Consider the following 19,909-nt stretch of genomic DNA (forward strand, 5'->3'; position numbering starts at 1 on the left):
TTATTACATCAGAGTTTTTAGAATTGTCTCCTCTCACTTGGACACATCCCCAGGTTATATCACTAATGATATAAGATAACGACTAATGATCTATGATAAGATGTACTTTAATGCCCATTAACTCACAGGAAATGTGTCTTTGTGCTCACAAGTCACAACCTAAAAAGACAACCCGTTCTTTTTGAAACCATGATTTCATTTAGCTGATGTCTAAGATGGTGGTTTAGAGGTAGGCCTAAGTGCAGGATGCTGTGGGTGTGTAAGTGAAGAGTGTCCCTCTATGATATTTATGTGTGTAAAAAGCTCCTGTACCTTTATGTGGATGTCTCCTCTCAGCTCACAGCGGAACGTCCTAAATGTGTCCAGGAGAGCTTTAGTGGAGCTGCTCACATGGATCTTCAATGCTGAAGAGGACAGTAAACACTTTCACAAACACTGACGATGACCTTACAGCCATAATGTTTCTTTTACTCTTGTTGCCTCTGAAATTAATAAATAGCATCAAATATCCACTCTCTTTTTGGAGTGCCGACCCTCTACACGGAATCTTAGGTTTTGATTTTGGTAAACTCACCCATTCAGAATGCAGTGGTTTCAAGAACCTTTGAGAACCGCAGAGCCATAATGAATACTGAAGAGAATGGTTGGTGGTAGTAGGAGTGCTACTTACTGTAGCATGGAGGGTTCATTATCAGAGTATTAGGAAGGGTGCACTTTGGATGAAAGGCAATAAAATAAAAATGATATTCCTTTTTGGCGATAAAATATACAGTATATATTTCATTCGAGGCAGTGAAGGCACTCCAGCTTTAACTCCTAAAAGCCTTCATTTGTATGTGATTTGCATATTTTCCTTGTAGACATTTTGAGTGAAGGGAGACATTTTGGACGGTATCGAAGGTAGTGACGTGAGCTTACGTGAGCCGTGCGACTCCATCCGCGAGGCCGTGTTAACTGTGTCTCCGAACAAACAGAACCGGGGCATCTTCAGTCCCACTACACCAGCCACACATGGACCTGAGAGACAGATTTTAAAGGCCAAAACAGGGTGTGCTGACGAGGTCATGTAGAATCGCCTCTGTCCACAAGACATCAGCCGCCGTTTCCTGTTCATTTCCCAACGATTCTACATGACGAATCGCCACACTTCAACGAAACCCAGCAGATGATCTACTACCGTTAAACTGTAGTCTTAAGGACAAGAAACACCTTATCTTAGTTTAGGATGAGCTTTGTACCTGAGTGGAGTCCAATGCGGACTTTGAGTTGCTGCTGGGGCACGTGTGGACTGTTGTACTGTCTCATGCCCCGCACCACTGCCAGAGACATGCGGGCGATCTCCTTCGCATGGTCGTCCCCGTTTCTAATGGGCAGGCCAGATACCACCATGTACGCGTCGCCAATGGTCTCCACCTGAAAAAGGGGATGGTAAAGGTCATCCATTTTGTTGGTACAGTAGTCCATGTCGATCCCACTCAGATCAAGGAGATAAGATCATTTTTGACAATTAGACATCAGCACTCTGGCGTACAGGGTAAAAAGTTAAAAACAGCCATATTACATGCATACAACATTACACACATTGAACAGTACATTTACAATCTATACAGCACAGGAGGCTGATGAGGGGAGAACGGCTCCCAATAATGGCTGGAACGGAGCTATGGAATGGCATCAAACACATGGAAACCATATAACAAGCAATATAGATGTAGGATCTTAATTTGAGCAAATGTGAATTAATATGTGGATTATAATTGATGGACATTTGTGTAGGGGTTTATACATTTTTCATTAGGGGAAGTCAAGTCTGAAATTTCAAAGTGGAAATGCAAACTTTAGAAGCCCTTTCAAATACACTACAAGTTTGCATTTCCTGCTTTGCTGGAACATTCTCAGCAACAAAATAGTGATCAAATTAAGATCCTACATCTGTAGATTGTTGGTCTACCTTGTAAACATCGTGGTGGTCGATGATATTGTCAAAGTACGTGTACAGGTCATTCAGCACGTTCACCACCTAAAGGGAAAGAAACTTTCAGCATTGAGGAATTTTTCGGTCTCATCCCACATGCATGGACGCAGACGTAAAATCTTAATTTGAGCCAGTTCGCTACAGCAGGAAAATAATCCCACAGTAACCAGAAATGTGAATTATTATGTGTATTATAATTAATAGACATAATTGTAGGGGTTGATTACATACTTCAGTAGCCTTTTTAAACCTCAAATACACTACAAGTTTTACATTTCCTGTTCTTCCGCAACAGGGTGATCAAATTAAGATCCTATATATGCATACACACACACACACACACACACACACACACACACACACACACACACACACACACAGCGGCGTGTATTCATGGTTGCCAAGGGAAGCCATGCCTCCTCAAAAAATGTATCAATAAAAATGTATTAATAATAATTTCTCTTTCATCTCTCTGTGTTTTCATGTTTTCATAATTTTCATTTGGCCTCCCTTGAGAAAAAAATATATAAAATAATTAGCCAATCAGCATTGAGCTGAGCTCAACTGTGGGTTGTCCTGGCGCAGCAAATCGCCCCCCAAGAGAGGTCAGTTTGGATTTGGCTTCACACCAATCAAATCACATCCGAAGCAAAACATTATAATTGTCAAAAAAACTTGTCTGTTTCTGGTCTGCTTGTGTTGATGTCCTGCAGTAGCTAGCTTGCTAAATCGGCCTATTCCTAAGCCATGGATTGAGATGTGGATTTGGCCTTGTGGTTTTGACTTCATTCTCTGTCCAGGCCAATGATTATGACAGAGATTCTGATCCAACCATAAATTCATATATTGTGCCACTGGCCTGAGATTATGGAAGTTAATTATGTACAGTGGCAAGAAAAAGTATGTGAACCCTTTGAAATGACCTGTATTTCTGTATACATTGGTCATCATATTTGATCTGATCTTCATCTAAGTCACAACAAAAGACAAACATAGTGTGTTTAAACTAATAACACACAAATTATTGTATTTTTCTTTTCTATATTGAATACATCATTTAAACATTCACAGTGTAGGTTGGGAAAAGTATGTGAAAACCTAGGCTAAGGACTTCTCCAAAAGCTAATTGGAGTCAGGAGTCAGCTAACCTGGAGTCCAATCAATGAGACGAGATTGGAGATGTTGGTTAGAGCTACCTTGCTCCATAACAAACTCACAAAATTTGAGTTTGCTATTCACAAGAAGCATTGCCTGATGTGAATCATGCCTCGAACAAAAGAGATCTTTGAAGACCTAAGATTAAGAATTGTTGACTTGCATAAAGCTGAAAAGGGTTACAAAATTATCTTTAAAAGCCTTGATGTTCATCAGTCCACGGTAAGACGAATTGTCTATAAATGGAGAAAGTTCAGCACTGTTGCTACCCTCCCTAGGAGTGGCCGTCCTGCAAAGATGACTGCACAGCGCAGAATGCTCAATGAGGTTAAGAAGAATGCTAGAGTGTCAGCTAAAGACTTACAGAAATCTCTGGAACATGCTAACATCTCTGTTGATGAGTCCACGATACGTAAAACATTTTAAAAAGAATGGGGTTCATAGGAGGACACCATGGAAGAAGCCACTGCTCTCCAAAATAAACATTGCTACTGGCAACATATTCTGTGGACAGATGAAACTACAGTTGAGTTGTTTAGAAGGAACACACAACACTGTGTGGAGAAAAAAAGGCACAGCACACCAACATCAAAACCTCATCCCAACTGTAAAGTATGGTGGAGGGAGCATCATGGTTTGGGGCTGCTTTACTGCCTCAGGGCCTGGACAGCTTGCTATCATCGACAGAAAAATGAATTCCCAAGTTTATCAAGACGTTTTGCAGGAGGATGTTAGGCTATCTGTCTGCCAATTAAAGCCCAACAGAAGTTGGGTGATGCAACAAGACAACGTCCCAAAACACAGAAGTAAATCAACAACAGAATGGCTTCAATAGAAGAAAATAAACCTTCTGGAGTGGCCCAGTCCTGACCTCAACCTGATTGAGATGCTGTGTTATGACCTCAAGAGAGCAGTTCACACCAGACATCCCAAGAATATTGCTGAACTGAAACAGTTTTGTAAAGAGGAATGGTCCAAAATTCCTTCTGAACTTTGTGCAGGTCTGATCCGCATCTACAGAAAACGTTTGGTTGAGGTTAACCAGTTATTAAATCCAAGGGTTCACATACTTTTTCCACACTGCTGTCACGTTCCTGACCTATTTCTGTTAGTTTTATGTGTTAGTTGGTCAGGACGTGAGTTTGGGTGGGCATTCTATGTTTTCTGTTTCTGTGTTGGTTTATTGGGTTGCCTGGTATGGCTCTTAATTAGAGGCAGGTGTTTGGCGTTCCTCTAATTAAGAGTCATATTTAGGTAGGCGTTTTCACAGTGTTCGTTGTGGGTGGTTGTCTCCTGTGTCTGTGTATATGTTTGCACCATACGGGACTGTTTGCGGTTTGTTCGTTTTATGTAGTCTGTTCCTGTTCATTGCGTTCTTCACGTTATATGTAAGTTCGTCGTTCAGGTCTGTCTGCATCGTTTATTTGTTTTGTTTGTTTATGCAAGTTTAGTTTGTTTTTCCGTCGTGTTCAATAAATCATGTCATTTCACTACGCTGCGCCTTGGTTCAATCACTACTCCTCCTCATCTGATGAAGAGGAGGAGGACTGCCGTTACAACTGCACTGTGAATGTTTACACCTTGTGTTCAATAAAGACAAAAAAAACCTATTGTTTGTGTGTTATTAGTTCAGGCAGACTGCCTAGTAGGGTCACGTTAACTAGCTAGTTAACTTAGCTGGTTGATTGTTGCCCATGCGAGTAAGTTAGGCTAGCAGGCATTTTATCTAGGTAGCCTTTGAAAACTAAAAGTAAAATCATACTGTACGACAGAACCATAGACCGTTTTGCCAACATTAAAGAAAGGAGGATGGCATTGGCGTTCAACTAGTCTACAGGTAGGTGAGTCAATAAAAATGGTTTTACTTGCGCACGCAAGCACACACACACACACACACACACAGAGAGAGAGAGAAATCAGTACCATGGACAGCCAAGTGATATTTAGCAACACTAATTGGACTAAATTGTTTTTGGGATCATTAAGTTTTGTTTTCAACGTATTAAACTAAACATATATAGCCTTGTCGATTTGATGATGTTAAATGTTTAAGTGTGAATAGTGCTGGAATAGCAGAGGCAGTGCTCCTGTTGTCTTTGTGCTGACTTGCGGTAACTCCAGCAGGCATACAGTGCCTTTCAGAAAGTATTCAGACCCCTAGACTTTTCTACATTTTGTTATGTTATAGACTTATTCTAAAATAGATTGAATAGTTTTTTCCCATCATCAATCTACACATAACACCCCATTATGAAAAAAAAGCAAACAGGTTTTTAGAAATGTTTGCTAATTTATCATTCAAACTCTTTCCTCAGCACTTTGAAGCACCTTTGGCAGCGACTACAGCCTCGAGTCTCTTTGGGTATGATGCTACAAGCTTGGCACACCTGTATTTGTGTAGTTTCTTCCATTCTTCTCTATAGATCCTCTCAAGCTCTGTCAGGTTGGATTGGGAGAGTTGCTGCACAGCTATTTCCAGGTCTCTGCAGAGATGTTCGATCGGGTTCAAGTCCGGGCTCTGGCTGGGCCACTCAAGGACATTCAGAGACTTGTCCCGAAGCCACTCCTGCGTTGTCTTGGCTGTGTGCTTAGGGTCGTTTTCCTGTTGGAAGGTGAACCTTCGCCCCAGTCTGAGGTCCTGAGCACTCAGGAACAGGTTTTCATCAAGGATCTCTCTGTACTTTGCTCCATTCATCTTTCCCTCGATCCTGACTAGTCTCCCAGTCCCTGCCGCTGAAAAATATCCACATAGCATGATGCTGCCACCACCATGCTTCACCGTAGTAACAGACTTGATGCTTGGCATTCAGGCCAAAGAGTTCCATCTTGGTTTCATCAGACCAGAGAATCATGTTTTAGGTGCCTTTTGGCAAACTCCAAGTGGGCTGTCAGGTGCCTTTTACTGAGGAGTGGCTTCCGTCTGGCCACTCTACCATAAAGGCCTGATTGGTGGAATGGTGCAGAGATGGTTGTCCTTCTGGAAGGTTTTCCCATCTCCACAGAGGAACTCTAGAGCTCCATCGGGTTCTTAGTCATCTCCCTGACCAAAGCCCTTCTTCCCCGATTGTTCATAGGGAAGCTCCTGTCTCGGAGCTCCTGTCTCGGAGCTCTACCCACAATTCCTTCGACTTCATGCCTTTGTTTTTGCTGTGATATGCACTGACAACTGTGGTACCTTTTATAGACAGTTGTGCTCCTTTCCAAATCATGTCCAATCAATTGAATTTAACACAGGTGGACTCCAATCAACTTGTAGGACCATCTCAAGGATGATCAATGGAAACAGGTTGCACCTGAGCTCAATTTCGAGTCGCATAGCAAAGGGTCTTAATATTTATGTAAATAATCTATTTCTGTTAAAACAAAAAAAACAAAAATTGCTTTGTCATTATGGGGTATTGTGTGTAGATTGCTGACATGTATATATATTTTTTATCCATTTTAGAATACGCCTGTAACATAACAAAGGCACTGTAAATCAGTAGTTGTTTAGTAAACTGTCGAAAACATGAACTTGCTTGGCCATGTTACAGGTCATATAACTGTTCGTTACATGCAATATTTGCTTGGTGGACTTCACCGGACAGATGTTGCTCTCCAGTTTTGTGACCTATCTGCAGTTGAATTTATTCCTCCACTGTGTGACCGTTCTCTTTTTGTTGTCACGGCCTTATTGTATATCACGGTGGCATGTGAACTAATGGGTTATAGAGCAAACGGCACAAATACCACAACATAGGTTGTAATATGGCTTTTTTTTACTGGCTTGGCTTCCCCATAGATTTTACCTCAGCACCGCTACTGCACACACACACACAAATATACATGGAGGTGGACAAACATTTTCCGCTGAGATGCAGCTGTGTGTGTTACATCCAGAAATAGCATGCGTCTACGCGTCAGTTCCACTCTGTGTTTGAGTCGGACACCTTAGGTTACAAGTGACTGACCCAGTAATAGCACCAGCCCCCAGGGGACATATCAATACACTGTCTGTCTGTATCCCTTTTACCATAGTATGCTACGGTATCGTTTAACTACAGCCAATGGCTGCGTCCCAAATGGCACCATATTCTCTATTTAGTGTACTACTTTTGAGGAGTGTCCATAGGGTTCTGGTCAAAAGTATGGCAATAGATGGGATGTTTGAGATGTAGACAGTATGTGCATCTATGCAGACACTACTGAGAAGAGCTAAGCATAGATGCCGGATTCGGAACTGTGTGGGAAAGGACATTGTGAGAAGAAAATGTCCCAGCCAGCACAGTACCATTCGGGTCGGTCAATAGTGTGAAAAGGGTACTAATCTTTCATGCAGAAAGCTACAGGAAAAACTAGCTTAATGTGAGGAAGGATGTATCCTGTTCCAGCTGCTGTTCAAATAAAAGAGAACAGTGTTTCTGCAATGTCTTCGATGTGTTACGAATGTCTTTTGATGTCTTATGAATGTGTTACGAATGCCTTTTAATGTTATGAATGTCTTACAATGTGATATGAACGCCCTATGAATGTGTTTGTAATGTATTATGAACGTCTTATGATGTGTTTTGATGTCCGTTTCAGAATACGCTCCCTCCCAGACCTCTCTCCAATGCGAAAGATACTTGCTTACCACTAAAACTGCAGCTCCACTTTTGAGTACTTGGACTTTGGTTTGAACACTTACTGACACTTAACTTCTTATGGCTGGGGGCAGTATTGAGTAGCTTGGATGAATAAGGTGCCCAGAGGTGCCCAGAGTAAACTGCCTGCTCCTCAGTCCCAGTTGCTAATATATGCATATTATTAGTATATTTGGATAGAAAACACTCTGAAGTTTCTAAACTATTTGAATGATGTCTGTGAGTATAACAGAACTCATATAGCAGGCAAAAACCTGAGAAAAAATCCAACCAGGAAGTGAGAAATCTGAGGTTGGTCGATTTTCAACTCACTCCTTATTGAAGATACAGTGGGATATTGGTCATGTTGCACTTCCTAAGGCTTCCACTAGATGTCAACCATCTTTAGAAACTTGTTTGAGGCTTCTACTGTAAAGGGGGGCTGAATGAGAGGGGTTTGAGTCAGAGGTCTGGCAGAGTGCCAGGAGCTGGTCACGCGCATTCACATGAGAGGTTCCATTTGCTTTTTCTGAAGACAAAGGAATTCTCCGGTTGGAACATTATTGAAGATTTATGTTAAAAACATCCTAAAGATTGATTCTATACATCGTTTGACATGTTTCTACGGACTGTAACGGAACTTTTTGACATTTTGTCTGCAACTAGTGAACGCGCATCGTGAGTTTTGATTTGTTTACCAAACGCGCTAACAAAAGTAACTATTTGGACATAAATGATGGACATTATCGAACAAATCAAACATTTATTGTGGAACTGGGATTCCTGGGAGTGCATTCTGATGAAGATCATCAACGGTAAGTGAATATTTATAATGTTATTTCTGACTTCTGTTGACTGCACAATATGGCGGATATCTTTTTGTCTTGATCGCCAAATAAAAAATATATAATTTAGGGGGAAAGTAACAAGAGCAAGGCAATATACAAAAATGTTTGAGAATGCATTGAATTGAAGGTTATTTGTTGATGTAAAAATCAAAATGTATCGATTTTAAGGTTGTGTCATGAGATCTGGGTCCCCAGGTTTCCGCTATTCGAATAGTTTGAATACCACTGCCCTATATAGTGCACTACATTGACCAGAGCCCTATAACCCCCATTTTAGACACAGGCACCCTCAAAATCTAGTTCCCCTTTCAGTGTGCGGAGACAGGAAGTTCAAGGTCATCTGACTACCTGCATTGGCGTGAGACTGGCCGACATGGCGGTGAATCCTTCGATGTCACTGAAATAGATGGTGACAGAGTCGTAGGTTTCCGCCCGCACCGTCTTCCCAGCAATCAGCTGGACAGCCACCGATCTATAAATACAGAAACCAAATATAAACAGACACACACAGACAGACAGAAGCACTCACACACACACACACACACACACACACACACACACACACACACATGGAGGGATCGCATGAACTTTGCACTGCTTCTAAAAGTGGACAGTGATACTCTGGTGTTCCATATACACAAGGTCATGTTGTCATCCACCCCCACCCAGGTGTCCACAAGACAGGCTGCTAGCCAAATGAGAGGCAGACATGAACACGGCAAAAAAGAAAGACAGACACAAAGAGAGAAATATAGACAGGAGATATATAAAAAAAAAGGTTGCTCGTTTACAATCAACAAACCTTCTTTCCTCATCTGCATCGAAACCGAAAGGAGACAAGTGTGTGTAGGAGTGTGTTACCGTGGCAACATCTGAGTGAGGAGGCCCTCGGCCCTCCTCTTCTCCTCCAGGAGCTGGGCGGTGCGCTCGCTGACCACCTCCTCCAGGTTGGTGGCATACTGCTCCATGCGGGACAGCAGGTCATCCAGAATGTTCTCCCCCACGCTGGTGGGTGACACACATGTACATGAGCAGATAACACAGACATGTGCAGCACAAACGGATACAGTGCATTCGGAAAGTATTCAGACCCCTCGACCTTTTCCACATTTTGCTACATTACCGCCTTATTCTTTTCAATCAATCTACACACAATACCCCATAATGACAAAGCAAAAACAGGTTTGTATAATTTATTTCTAGTTTATAAAGAATAAAAAAGTTAAATATCACATTAACATAAGTATTCAGACCCTTTACTCAGCACTTTGTTGAAGCAACTTTGGCAGTGATTACAGCCTCGAGTCTTCTTGGGTATGACGCTACAAGCTTGGCACACCTGTATTTGGAGAGTTTTTCCCATTCTTCTTTGCAGATCCTCTCAAGCTCTGTCAGGTTGGACAGGGAACGTCGCTGAACAGCTATTTTCAGGTATCTCCAGAGATGTTCGATCGGGTTCAAGTCCGGGTTCTGGCTAGGCCACTCAAGGACATTCAGAGACTCATCCCGAAGCCACTCCTGCGTTGTCTTGGCTGTGGACAGTTGGTCATTGTCCTGTTGGAAGGTGAACTTTCGCACCAGTCTGAGGTCCTGAATGCTCTGGAGCAGGTTTTCATCAAGGATCTCTCTGTACTTTGCTCCGTTAATCTTTCCCTCGGTCCTGACGAGTCTACCAGTCCCTGCCTCTGAAAACGATCCCCACAGCATGATTCTGCCACCACCACACCACCACACAAACCACACACAAGGTTTCCTCCAGACGTGACACTTGGCCTTCAGGCCAAAGAGTTCAATCTTGGTTTCATCAGATCATAGAGTCTTGTTTCCAATACTTATGGAAATAAGGTATTTCTGTTTTTTTCTGTTTAATACATTTGCAAAAAAATCTAAAAACCTGTGTTCGCTTTGACATTATGGGGTATTGTTTGTAGATTGATGAGATGTTTATTTATTTTATCCATTTTAGAACAAGGCTGTAACGTAACAAAATGTAGGAAAAGGGAACGGGTCTGAATACTTTCTTAATGCACTGTACATGCATGCACACACAAAAACATACACACATACAGTATGCACTCAGAAACACACACACAAACAAACACAGACAATGGCACATGCACACATGCACAGATGAAGGTGCACACACTACGGGAAAGGGTATTAGTTGGATGCTCAAAGGAAGTTGGGTTGGTTGTCACATGGATATGCGTGTGTACTTCCTCTGCACCTCTCGTCTCCTTATCTGTTGCTCCCCATGCTACCTTCTCCTCCTTTCTTTTTCTCTCCCTCCCTCTATCTCTGAGCAGGATTAATGTCGTGATGCATGCTGACAGTGCCTGTCCCTAGAGACTGTGTGTGTGTGTGTGTGTGTGTGTGTGTGTGTGTGTGTGTGTGTGTGTGTGTGTGTGTGTGTGTGTGTGTGTGTGTGTGTGTGTGTGTGTGTGTGTGTGTGTGTGTGTGTGTGTGTGTGTGTGTGTGTGTGTGTGTGTGTGTGTGTGTGTGTGCGTGTGTGTGTTGTGTGTGTATGCTGCACTGCATGTCTCTCTCTTTCCCTCTCTTTCCCAGGAGTCTGCCCTGTTTTATCCGTAACCTGTATAATGGAGCCTCCGCCACTCCACAACTCTCTGTTGTTCTTTCCTAGTGCAGCACCTGGGTTCAAATAGTATTTGTTTACTATTCAAATACGCTGAGCGTTTGCTTCAGCCTGCCTGCAGTGCCAGTTGAACATTTTGGGACAATTTTATTGGTTCTATTGTGCCAAGCATGCACGGATAAAGTGTCTGAAAGAAAACAAATATTATTTGAACCCAGTCTGTGTGTAACGTGCCCAACGGCCCTCTCAGAGATCTTCAGTCCCAACAGAGCCTTTATTGTTCTTAACACTACAACATTTAGAGGGAGCACAGGGTACTTAACACACAAGTAGAGTTGTCAAACTGAACTGGAACTGCAACAATAAAAAATAAACATCCTATCTTACGGTCGGAGTTGTGGCGTTGAACCGACAAGATCTTCAAACATCTTGTTACAATACTGTATCACTGTGTTCTTGTTCGGACATCTTTGATATACACTGAGTGTACAAAACATTAGGAACACCTGCTCATTCCGTGACAGGCTCACCAGGTGAATCCACTTGTTAAATTCACTTCAACCAGTGTAGATGAAAAGGGAGGAGACAGGTTAAAGAAGGATTTTTAAGCCTTGAGACAATTGAGACATGGATTGTGTGTGTGTGCCATTAAGAGGGTGAATGGGCAAGACAAAAGATTTAAAGATGCACGATGCAGAAATCACTCTGCCATTTCCTGGTTGCTAAAATTCAAGTAGTTCACCTTATTTCAATTTATGTGACAAAACAAGCAAGTATATATAGTGTAGAGAATCATTGTACCATCTAAACCGCTGTAAAATACTGTATCTTTCCTATAATCAAAATGATTGTATTTTCAGCTGTTTGAAGCTGATATACAAAACCGAAAGTAAAAGACGCAAAAATGAAACTCAAGAATGGGAACCATAGACATAGCGCACATAGAATAGATCTACCGCTTCTTAGACTTGCTTTAAATGAGAATGGCAGATCTATGACTAGCATTTCTATGTGAATTTGGTCAGGTCGCTCAAAAAGTCACATATTGCAGCTTTAAGTGCCTTTGAACGGTGTAGTAGGTGCCAGTCACACCGGTTTGAGTGGGTCAGAACTGCAACACTGCTGGGGTTTTTACGCTCAACAGTTTCCTGTGTGTATCAAGAATGGCCCACCACCCAATGGACATCCAGCCAACTTGACACAACTGTAGGACTAGCATGGGCCAAGCACACCAAGACAAGAGGGAACGACAAAACCTATGACCCTCAGGAGACTGAAAAGATTTCTGCATGGGTCCTCAGATCCTCAAAAGATTTTACAGCTGCACCATCGAGAGCATCCTGACGGGTTGCATCACTGCCTGGTATGGCAATTGCTTAGCCTCCAACCGCAAGGCACTACAAAGGGTGGTGTGTACGGCCCAGTACATGACCGGGGCCAAGCTTCCTGCCATCCAGGACCTCTATACAAGGCGGTGTCAGAGGAAAGCCCTAAAAATCGTCAAAGACTCCAGCCACTCTAGTCATAGACTGTTCTCTCTGCTACCGCACTGCAAGCGGTACCGGAGCGCCAAGTCTAGGTCCAAGAGGCTTCTAAACAGCTTCTACCACCAAGCCATAAGACTCCTGAACATCTAATCAAATGGCTACCCAGACTATTTGCATTGACCCCCCCTCCTCTCTCTCTTTTACGCCACTGCTACTCTCTGTTGTTATCATCTATGCATTGGAGTCAACATTGGCCTGCATCCCTGTGGAATCCCTGTGGAACGCTTTCGACACTTTGTAGAGTCCATGCCCCAACAAATTGAGACTTTCCCGAGGGCAAAGGGGGGTGCAACTCAATATTAGGAAGGTGTTCTTAATGCTCTGTACACTCAGTGTATATGGGATTGTGCACTGTGGTGTCTCACCCGCTGGGGCAGAGTCTCTTTACGGTCACTCTGAGGGAGGAGAAGTCTGGTCGGTCACTGGGCCTCTCACTCCAGCACGCCCCCAGCAGAGCCTCCACACCCTCTGGACACTCTGAACTGTCCGTGTGGGGCCTGAGGGGGCTACCTCCGCCCCCCACACACACCCCGGCCTTGACCCCCTCCACTATGTCTGGGGAGAGAGAGAGAGACTGTTGAATAAGACAGTGAGGAGGAGAGAACACACCCCAGAGCAGCGCGGTATGGGGGTCTCTCTCTACGTACCTCTTGCCTCGAGGTTGTTGTTGGGGATATGGAAAGGGCCCCTGCGGTACACCACCTCCTGAACAATAATGCCAAAACTGTAGACATCCCCCTTCTGGGTGCCAGAGGAGGGCATGCTGTCCTTCAGCAGTTCCGGGGCCCTCCACAGCAAGGCTGGGAAGAGAGAGGGGCTTAATGTGTGAGAAGCTCATGTTGTTAGTTATACTGTTTACAGCTGTGTATCTGTAATCTCTTTCTCTCTGTCTCTCTTTCTCCCTCTTCTCGTTTCTTCTTTCTCGCCCCTTTCGCTTTATTGTAACTTTACAAAATTCCAAGGTCTTCCAGAAATCCTGGTTGTAAGATTCTGGATATGCTGCTTATTCCCTCCTGATTCAGAGAAACTGGGATTTCTGGGAAAGCTGAGAATTTGGGGAATGTTACCCGGAATGTTACACTCACATGTCCAGTGTTCTTTAGACCAGCCCTCCTCGTCCTGGCCGGGGGGTCTTCTGAGGAGACTGAGGCCATGGTCGGTCACCTTTAGGACGAAGCGACTATCCACCACGCAGTTAGATGACGACAGGTGACCATGGGAGCGCAGGGGGCTGCGGTGTAGGTAGTCCATCCCCTGAAGCAGACACGCGCACACACACTTTTCAGATTGATAGGACCAATTCCCCCACAGACTGGAATTACACAGATATCAACTTCCACTTCAGTTTTATCTGCCTTGTATCACGCCCATTGAGACAGCCATATACATTATGTAACTCATACGGCATGAAAAAATCGAGCGTTTTGAGAAAATGTACCTTGACAATGTCCAGCATCAGGGAGAACTTGAAGCTCCAGTGAAGCTTAATGGAACCATTCTTCAAAATGTCCTGGAGTTTGGGAGGAGCAATTGGACTTTATGCTCTTGTGATGTATCGAAGAAGCAGTGAAGGGAGGGTTATGTGCATTTAAAGCAGTGGTGTGTGTGTGTGTGTGTGTGTGTGTGTGTGTGTGTGTGTGTTACCTGCAGGCTCCCTTTAGGACAGTACTCAGTCAGCAGAAAGAGCTGTGGAGGTTCCAGACAAGCACCAATGAAGCTGCAGATGTTTGGGTGGCTCAAATCCCTACACTGCACACATGCACGCACGTGTGTGCGTGTGCGTGAGAGAGAGAGAGAGAGAGAGAGAGAGAGAGAGAGAGAGAGAGAGAGAGAGAGAGAGAGAGAGAGAGAGAGAGGAGAGAGAGAGAGAGAGAGAGAGAGAGAGAGAGAGAGAGAGAGAGAGAGAGAGAGGAGAGAGAGAGAGAGAGAGAGAGAGGAGAGAGAGAGAGAGAGAGAGAGAGAGAGAGAGAGAGAGAGAGAGAGACGAGAGAGAGAGAGAGGAGAGAGAGAGAGAGAGAGAGAGAGAGAGAGAGAGAGAGAGAGAGAGAGAGAGAGAGAGAGAGAGAGAGAGAGAGAGAGAGAGAGAGAGAGAGAGTGAGTGGAGTCCATATAAAACAGATATGACAAAATTATAAACTTACAGAAATCATAACATGCACGTTAAGTACTCCTCTCTCTACTAACGCTCGATAACAGACACAAACACCACAACGAGGAGGGCCTCACCTGCTTCAGCTCAGTGAGCAGCTCCCTGTTCAGACACACACTCTTCACATTCAGCAGTCGCACTGAACAGATGTTCTCCTGAAAGCACCAGGGGGAACGAAAGAGCCAAAATGGCAGACTAAAAATAACCCACATCCCCATGTTGATGATGATGAAAAATAGTAGTTATAGTGTAGTTATTTCCGCTTCTGAGGCATGGTGGGGATGGAATATAAATAACGCCTAGCCCGGAAAAACTCTGGGCCCAAGTCATATTCCCCCCCTCACCTCTCTCTACCTCTCTCTCCCCCTCCAGTCAAGTAAGTTATGAGAAAAACTCATGGTCCTAAATGCAACATTGTATAAGTAAAGTGTTGCCAATATGGACAAGCAATTGATTCGCACTTATAGGAAAAACACAAGGCCCTAAATGCAACATTGTAAAAGTTAGCAATGAGGACAAGCAATTCTCACTTTATAGACGGCCGTTCTGTGGGAGGATGGACTGTCCTTCATATTTCCCAGGATGGACTCCAGAGAAGCATGGATGGCCTCGGAGTTGAGGTATGGTACCTGTAAACACACAACAATCCACTTTATCATGTACTTTATTATGAGCGTGTGTGTGTGTGTGTGTGTGTGTGTGTGTGTGTGTGTGTGTGTGTGTGTGTGTGTGCGTGCGTGCGTGCGTGCGTGCGTGCGTGCGTGTGTGCGTGCGAGCGAGTGTGAGATTCTCTGTGGTCCACTGTAGCTTAGTTGGTAGTGCATGGTGTTTGCAATTCCAGGACAGCTGGTTTGACTCCTGGGACCACCCATACTTAAAATGTATGCATCCATGACTGTAAGTTCCTCTGGATAAAAGTGTCTGATAAATGACATATGTTAGTGGAAAACCAGCATTAATTAGTTGATCCTTGTCAAAGTCATGCCACTGAATCTTTTGTTGTTTCTCCTTAGTTGTGGTTTTCATTAAACAACAAAACAGGGCATAGTAACCGAGAGGAGTGTTTAATTGGGCAAAGTTGAGTACCAATTCATAATAGTAAAGGTACTGTAGTATGGTCATTGAAAAAATTACAATGATGAAATGATGCTCTAAAAGAAAGTAGAGGAATAGAAAAAAGTGCTTGCTTCACTACGGTCGTAACGCTGCAGTACTCGGGAAAGGAGAGTACGGTGGTACTGTAGGGAATACAGGCTTTGGGGGGGATTTGGCATCAACCAAAGATAATGTGCGACGTCATCAACTGTGCAGTCAGGCATCCGATGTTCGCTGATACGTCAAACACCTATCCAGGCTTGAGGGATCTGGCAGGCGCCTGCAGCGTAGTCAGCCTGGGACGTGGCCAGTGACTCACCTTTCCTGCCGAGGACGAGCTGTGCCCCATCATGGTGACATCGCCGGGGCTAATCCTCCATAGGACCACAGACACCTTCTTCTGCATGACGTGCTTCCTGTGTCACAAGAGTAGTACTTCCTGGGTCAAAAAACAGCACGATGGCCTACTGCATTTAACACGACATGGGCAACGACGTCGAATTGTGTTTCTCCTGAGAAACTGTGCAGGTTTTCTATTGTATGTAAAACCCCGTATAACAGTGCCAAGCAACGTGAAAGCCTGTTCCATTGGGGGTGCAGTGCATATGCAACTGTTGGGATTTCCACATGCATGTGTTTGTGTCTGGGTCACAACACTGGCACCTGTTCAACAGGCTTTTTATAGACAATGTCAAATATATTTCATCTACTTAATTTACAGGTAGGGGAACACAATTGTCAAATTCTTGTTTCATGCATTTAGATCGTTTTAGTGTCCGCAACAATACTGCAGACCTATTATATGGGACTTGCACACAATTTAAAATCGACTAACTTGCTCGACCTAAGAAACAATGGCGGAACGTGTTTCGTGTGTCGTGAACACAATGCCTCCACGTCGGCTGCAGATAGGGCCTTCACAGGTGTACAGTGTACCATTCTCTCTCTCTCTACTTTCTCTCTCTCCATTGTTACCTGTTATTGAACCATCGTTCTTAATGCTCGTGGGCATCAAGGCCTCCTCACAGGACTAGCAATCACAACGCCGTTCATATTATTGCATAAATGCTCCCACTTCAAATTTGTATAGATTTTTTTTTTAACCTTTATTTAACTAGGCAAGTCAGTTAACAACAAATTGTTATTTACAATGACGGCCTAGGAACAGTGCCTGCCTTGTTCATGGGCAGAACGATAGATTTTTACCTTGTCAGCTCGGGGATTCGATCTAGCAACCTTTTGGTTCCTCGTCCAACGCTCTAACCACTAGGATACCTGCCGCCGCTAATTTAAAAGTAATAATTTGGAAAGGAAAATGTATCACACGAAAGGGTCATGTAGGCTAAACTAGAGGCTGAGCCACCGAGACATTCGAGCTAATGACGTATTCCTAAGGATGATAGTTTCCTGCATGCTCACCCACACACAGGTTGGAGTGGGTTCACACACACCGCAATCACACACACACACAAATGACATGCACGCACACACATGGGGCTTTGGGTGAGTTCATGACGAGAAAAAGATACGCGAGTGGGTCCAGATTCATTCTTCATTAATCCATCTTTTGTGTGAAAGAAATCCGAGCCTTATGATGCCCTCTCCCCACTTTCCTGAATAATGCTGGGATATTCAAAAATGAATCCCTGCATTGGCTGCCAAACTCCTTTCATTACGTGGGAGACAGAGAGCGATAAAGCGAGAGAGAGCTCCACATTATGGACTATCCACATGACTTACCGGGAAACAGAGCTGTACGTTGTACGTTTGCACGACTGGACTACCTCCACATTATGGACTATCCACATGACTTACCGGGAAACAGCGCTGTACATTGTACGTTTGCACGACTGGACTACCGCTAGATGGAAAAAGGACAATACTGTGTGTGTGTGTGTACCTGTAGAGAAGACAAACGACAAGTGTCCCGGTGGCCAGGAAAACAGCAATGCTCCCCACAGCTATGGCAAACCTCTTCTCTGCAACACAAATACACACATACACTGTAGCATAAGCTTCGATGACAGGTCAACAATGCCAAATGGTCACGCCCGAAATATGTGGTAGCATAGACTGTTTTCAAACAAACCTTTTATTAAACATTTGATTTGATTGCTTTTCATGACTCATGTGGAAAATAGATTTTCTCATCTCCATATAAACTCCTGAATAAATAACGGGGAACTAAATCAAAAATGCGTAGTGTGTCTAATAAGTGGTCAAATAAAACTTCCTCACTTGCATTCTTGCATCTCTCCCACATGAATCCCTTCTTAACACTAATTTTAAATAAATATATATATAATAATAAAGCCCAAACATCAATAAGTTCCACACATTCTTCTAGGGGCCATATGTACAAGTCCCAGTCTGCCAAAGCAAGCTGGAAGCAAAGGCAAAGAAAACATTTTCGGACCTTATCACATCCAGATAGAGAATTCCAGATAGAAAACAATTGACAACAAAGAATAAAACCCTGGTTACTTCTCAACTAGCACCCTATTCCCTTCACAGTGCACTACTTTTGACCAGGACTGTGTAGGGAATAGGGTGCCATTTGTAACGCAACCCCTGTTACATAACCCTGGCTAGACCGTTATGAGGTAGACTACCTAGGTAGCTGAGGGGACTTTCATTAAAGGGTATTAAAATAAGTCCATATTTCAGTGGAAAATCAAATAAAGATTTCCTTTCGTCCAGCAGGCATAAGTGAATAATTCAATGTGTAACTATTTTTGGGAGTCAATTCTCATTCTCTCTGGTTCTTTAGAGGATATATGGGGCTCTGGCCCCCCCATTTGGTGTGGTAGCACACTGCAAGTGCTGTCAAGTGACAATACTTACATGACATATTAGGACGGACAAGCCTGGAGAGGACAGACCACAATGCCTGCTGCCTGCTGTTTTTTATCAAGTAAACAAATGAACTAATCAAACGAATGTACTTTGATAAATTAATAAAGATCGGAAATAAATTATGACTAAATAAATGATACATTTATATCATGAGACCAGTGGTTTATATATACACCAGATGGCTAACAGGAAGAGCTGGGTTGAAGTCACTTTGCCTCCATTTTGGCACATCTTGGCACCAAATATTTTTGGAAGCTATAGAAACGCATTTATGTCTACATTTGTTTTTACAAAATGTATTATATTACAGACACCTTAATGCATACTTTTAAATGATATTACGTGAGCTAAACATAAAAATAGAAACATGGTGGTAATGGTACTGTCCCCACTTCATCATCAAAATACTAATATACATTTTGTCCTTGAAACATTTAATTAAAACACTGTAGAATTCCATTCATTCCTATGGATGACTGTACCTACTGGGGCGTGCCAATATGGCCGACCGATGGCTTCAAAGCCTCTCAATGGCGCAAATCATCAGCAATTCAGGGTATATCTACCTCATTGCATTAGACTTATAATGAGTATTACCAGAAAGCATGGGGCAACATTTCACCAGCAGCTGCATTATTTTTGGTCAGATCTACCTAACCCACGCAGGTCTGTTAAGGGTCAGCTATCAACTCAACACAAAATGATCATGTGAGTACTGCAGAGACTAGAGAAGACTAGAGAAGGTCCACTGATGTAACAAACACACAGTACCGATATTGATGAAGAGCTCATCTTTGAAGCCAAAGTGGGGTGTGTCCTTCGGTGGAGTCTTCCTCCCTCCTGGCCAGCAGACTTGGACCCCCTCCACTGGCTCATAAGCCTTATTCGTACCAAAGTAATTGGCGATTACCTACCAGGGGAGAAGATAGCATGACCTATGATTACTTAACATTTTTTGGCACATTAAAGGCTGTGTGTTGAATGCAGCCCATTTCAAGGATGTCAATCACAGGAAGGAGGGACAGGAAGTTAAAGTTTACGAGTCATTTTCCTTTTAGAAATGATCTATGGATGTCAGATACCAGTAGAT

The 19,909-nt window shown here is 43.4% G+C and overlaps 1 protein-coding gene across 2 annotated transcripts in view; it reads right to left on the minus strand.

Annotated features, from left to right (window-relative positions):
* si:dkey-37g12.1 (atrial natriuretic peptide receptor 1) overlaps positions 1-19,909 on the minus strand; it is a 33,849-nt gene that overhangs the window by 4,706 nt on the left and 9,234 nt on the right. For both annotated transcript variants that reach the window (XM_055923820.1, XM_055923821.1), the window contains exons 11-26: positions 19,591-19,729; positions 17,864-17,942; positions 16,283-16,379; positions 15,399-15,497; positions 14,946-15,023; positions 14,364-14,468; positions 14,158-14,229; positions 13,805-13,973; positions 13,367-13,519; positions 13,085-13,274; positions 9,441-9,584; positions 8,928-9,051; positions 1,952-2,020; positions 1,239-1,413; positions 919-1,017; positions 313-404 (exon numbers count right to left, since the gene is read on the minus strand). In XM_055923820.1, the coding sequence (XP_055779795.1) occupies positions 313-404; positions 919-1,017; positions 1,239-1,413; positions 1,952-2,020; positions 8,928-9,051; positions 9,441-9,584; positions 13,085-13,274; positions 13,367-13,519; positions 13,805-13,973; positions 14,158-14,229; positions 14,364-14,468; positions 14,946-15,023; positions 15,399-15,497; positions 16,283-16,379; positions 17,864-17,942; positions 19,591-19,729 (1,884 nt within the window). The remainder of the gene's footprint in view (positions 1-312; positions 405-918; positions 1,018-1,238; positions 1,414-1,951; positions 2,021-8,927; positions 9,052-9,440; positions 9,585-13,084; positions 13,275-13,366; positions 13,520-13,804; positions 13,974-14,157; positions 14,230-14,363; positions 14,469-14,945; positions 15,024-15,398; positions 15,498-16,282; positions 16,380-17,863; positions 17,943-19,590; positions 19,730-19,909) is intronic.

This window comes from Salvelinus fontinalis, chromosome 5 (assembly GCF_029448725.1).
Source record: "Salvelinus fontinalis isolate EN_2023a chromosome 5, ASM2944872v1, whole genome shotgun sequence".
Lineage (NCBI taxonomy): Eukaryota > Metazoa > Chordata > Actinopteri > Salmoniformes > Salmonidae > Salvelinus > Salvelinus fontinalis.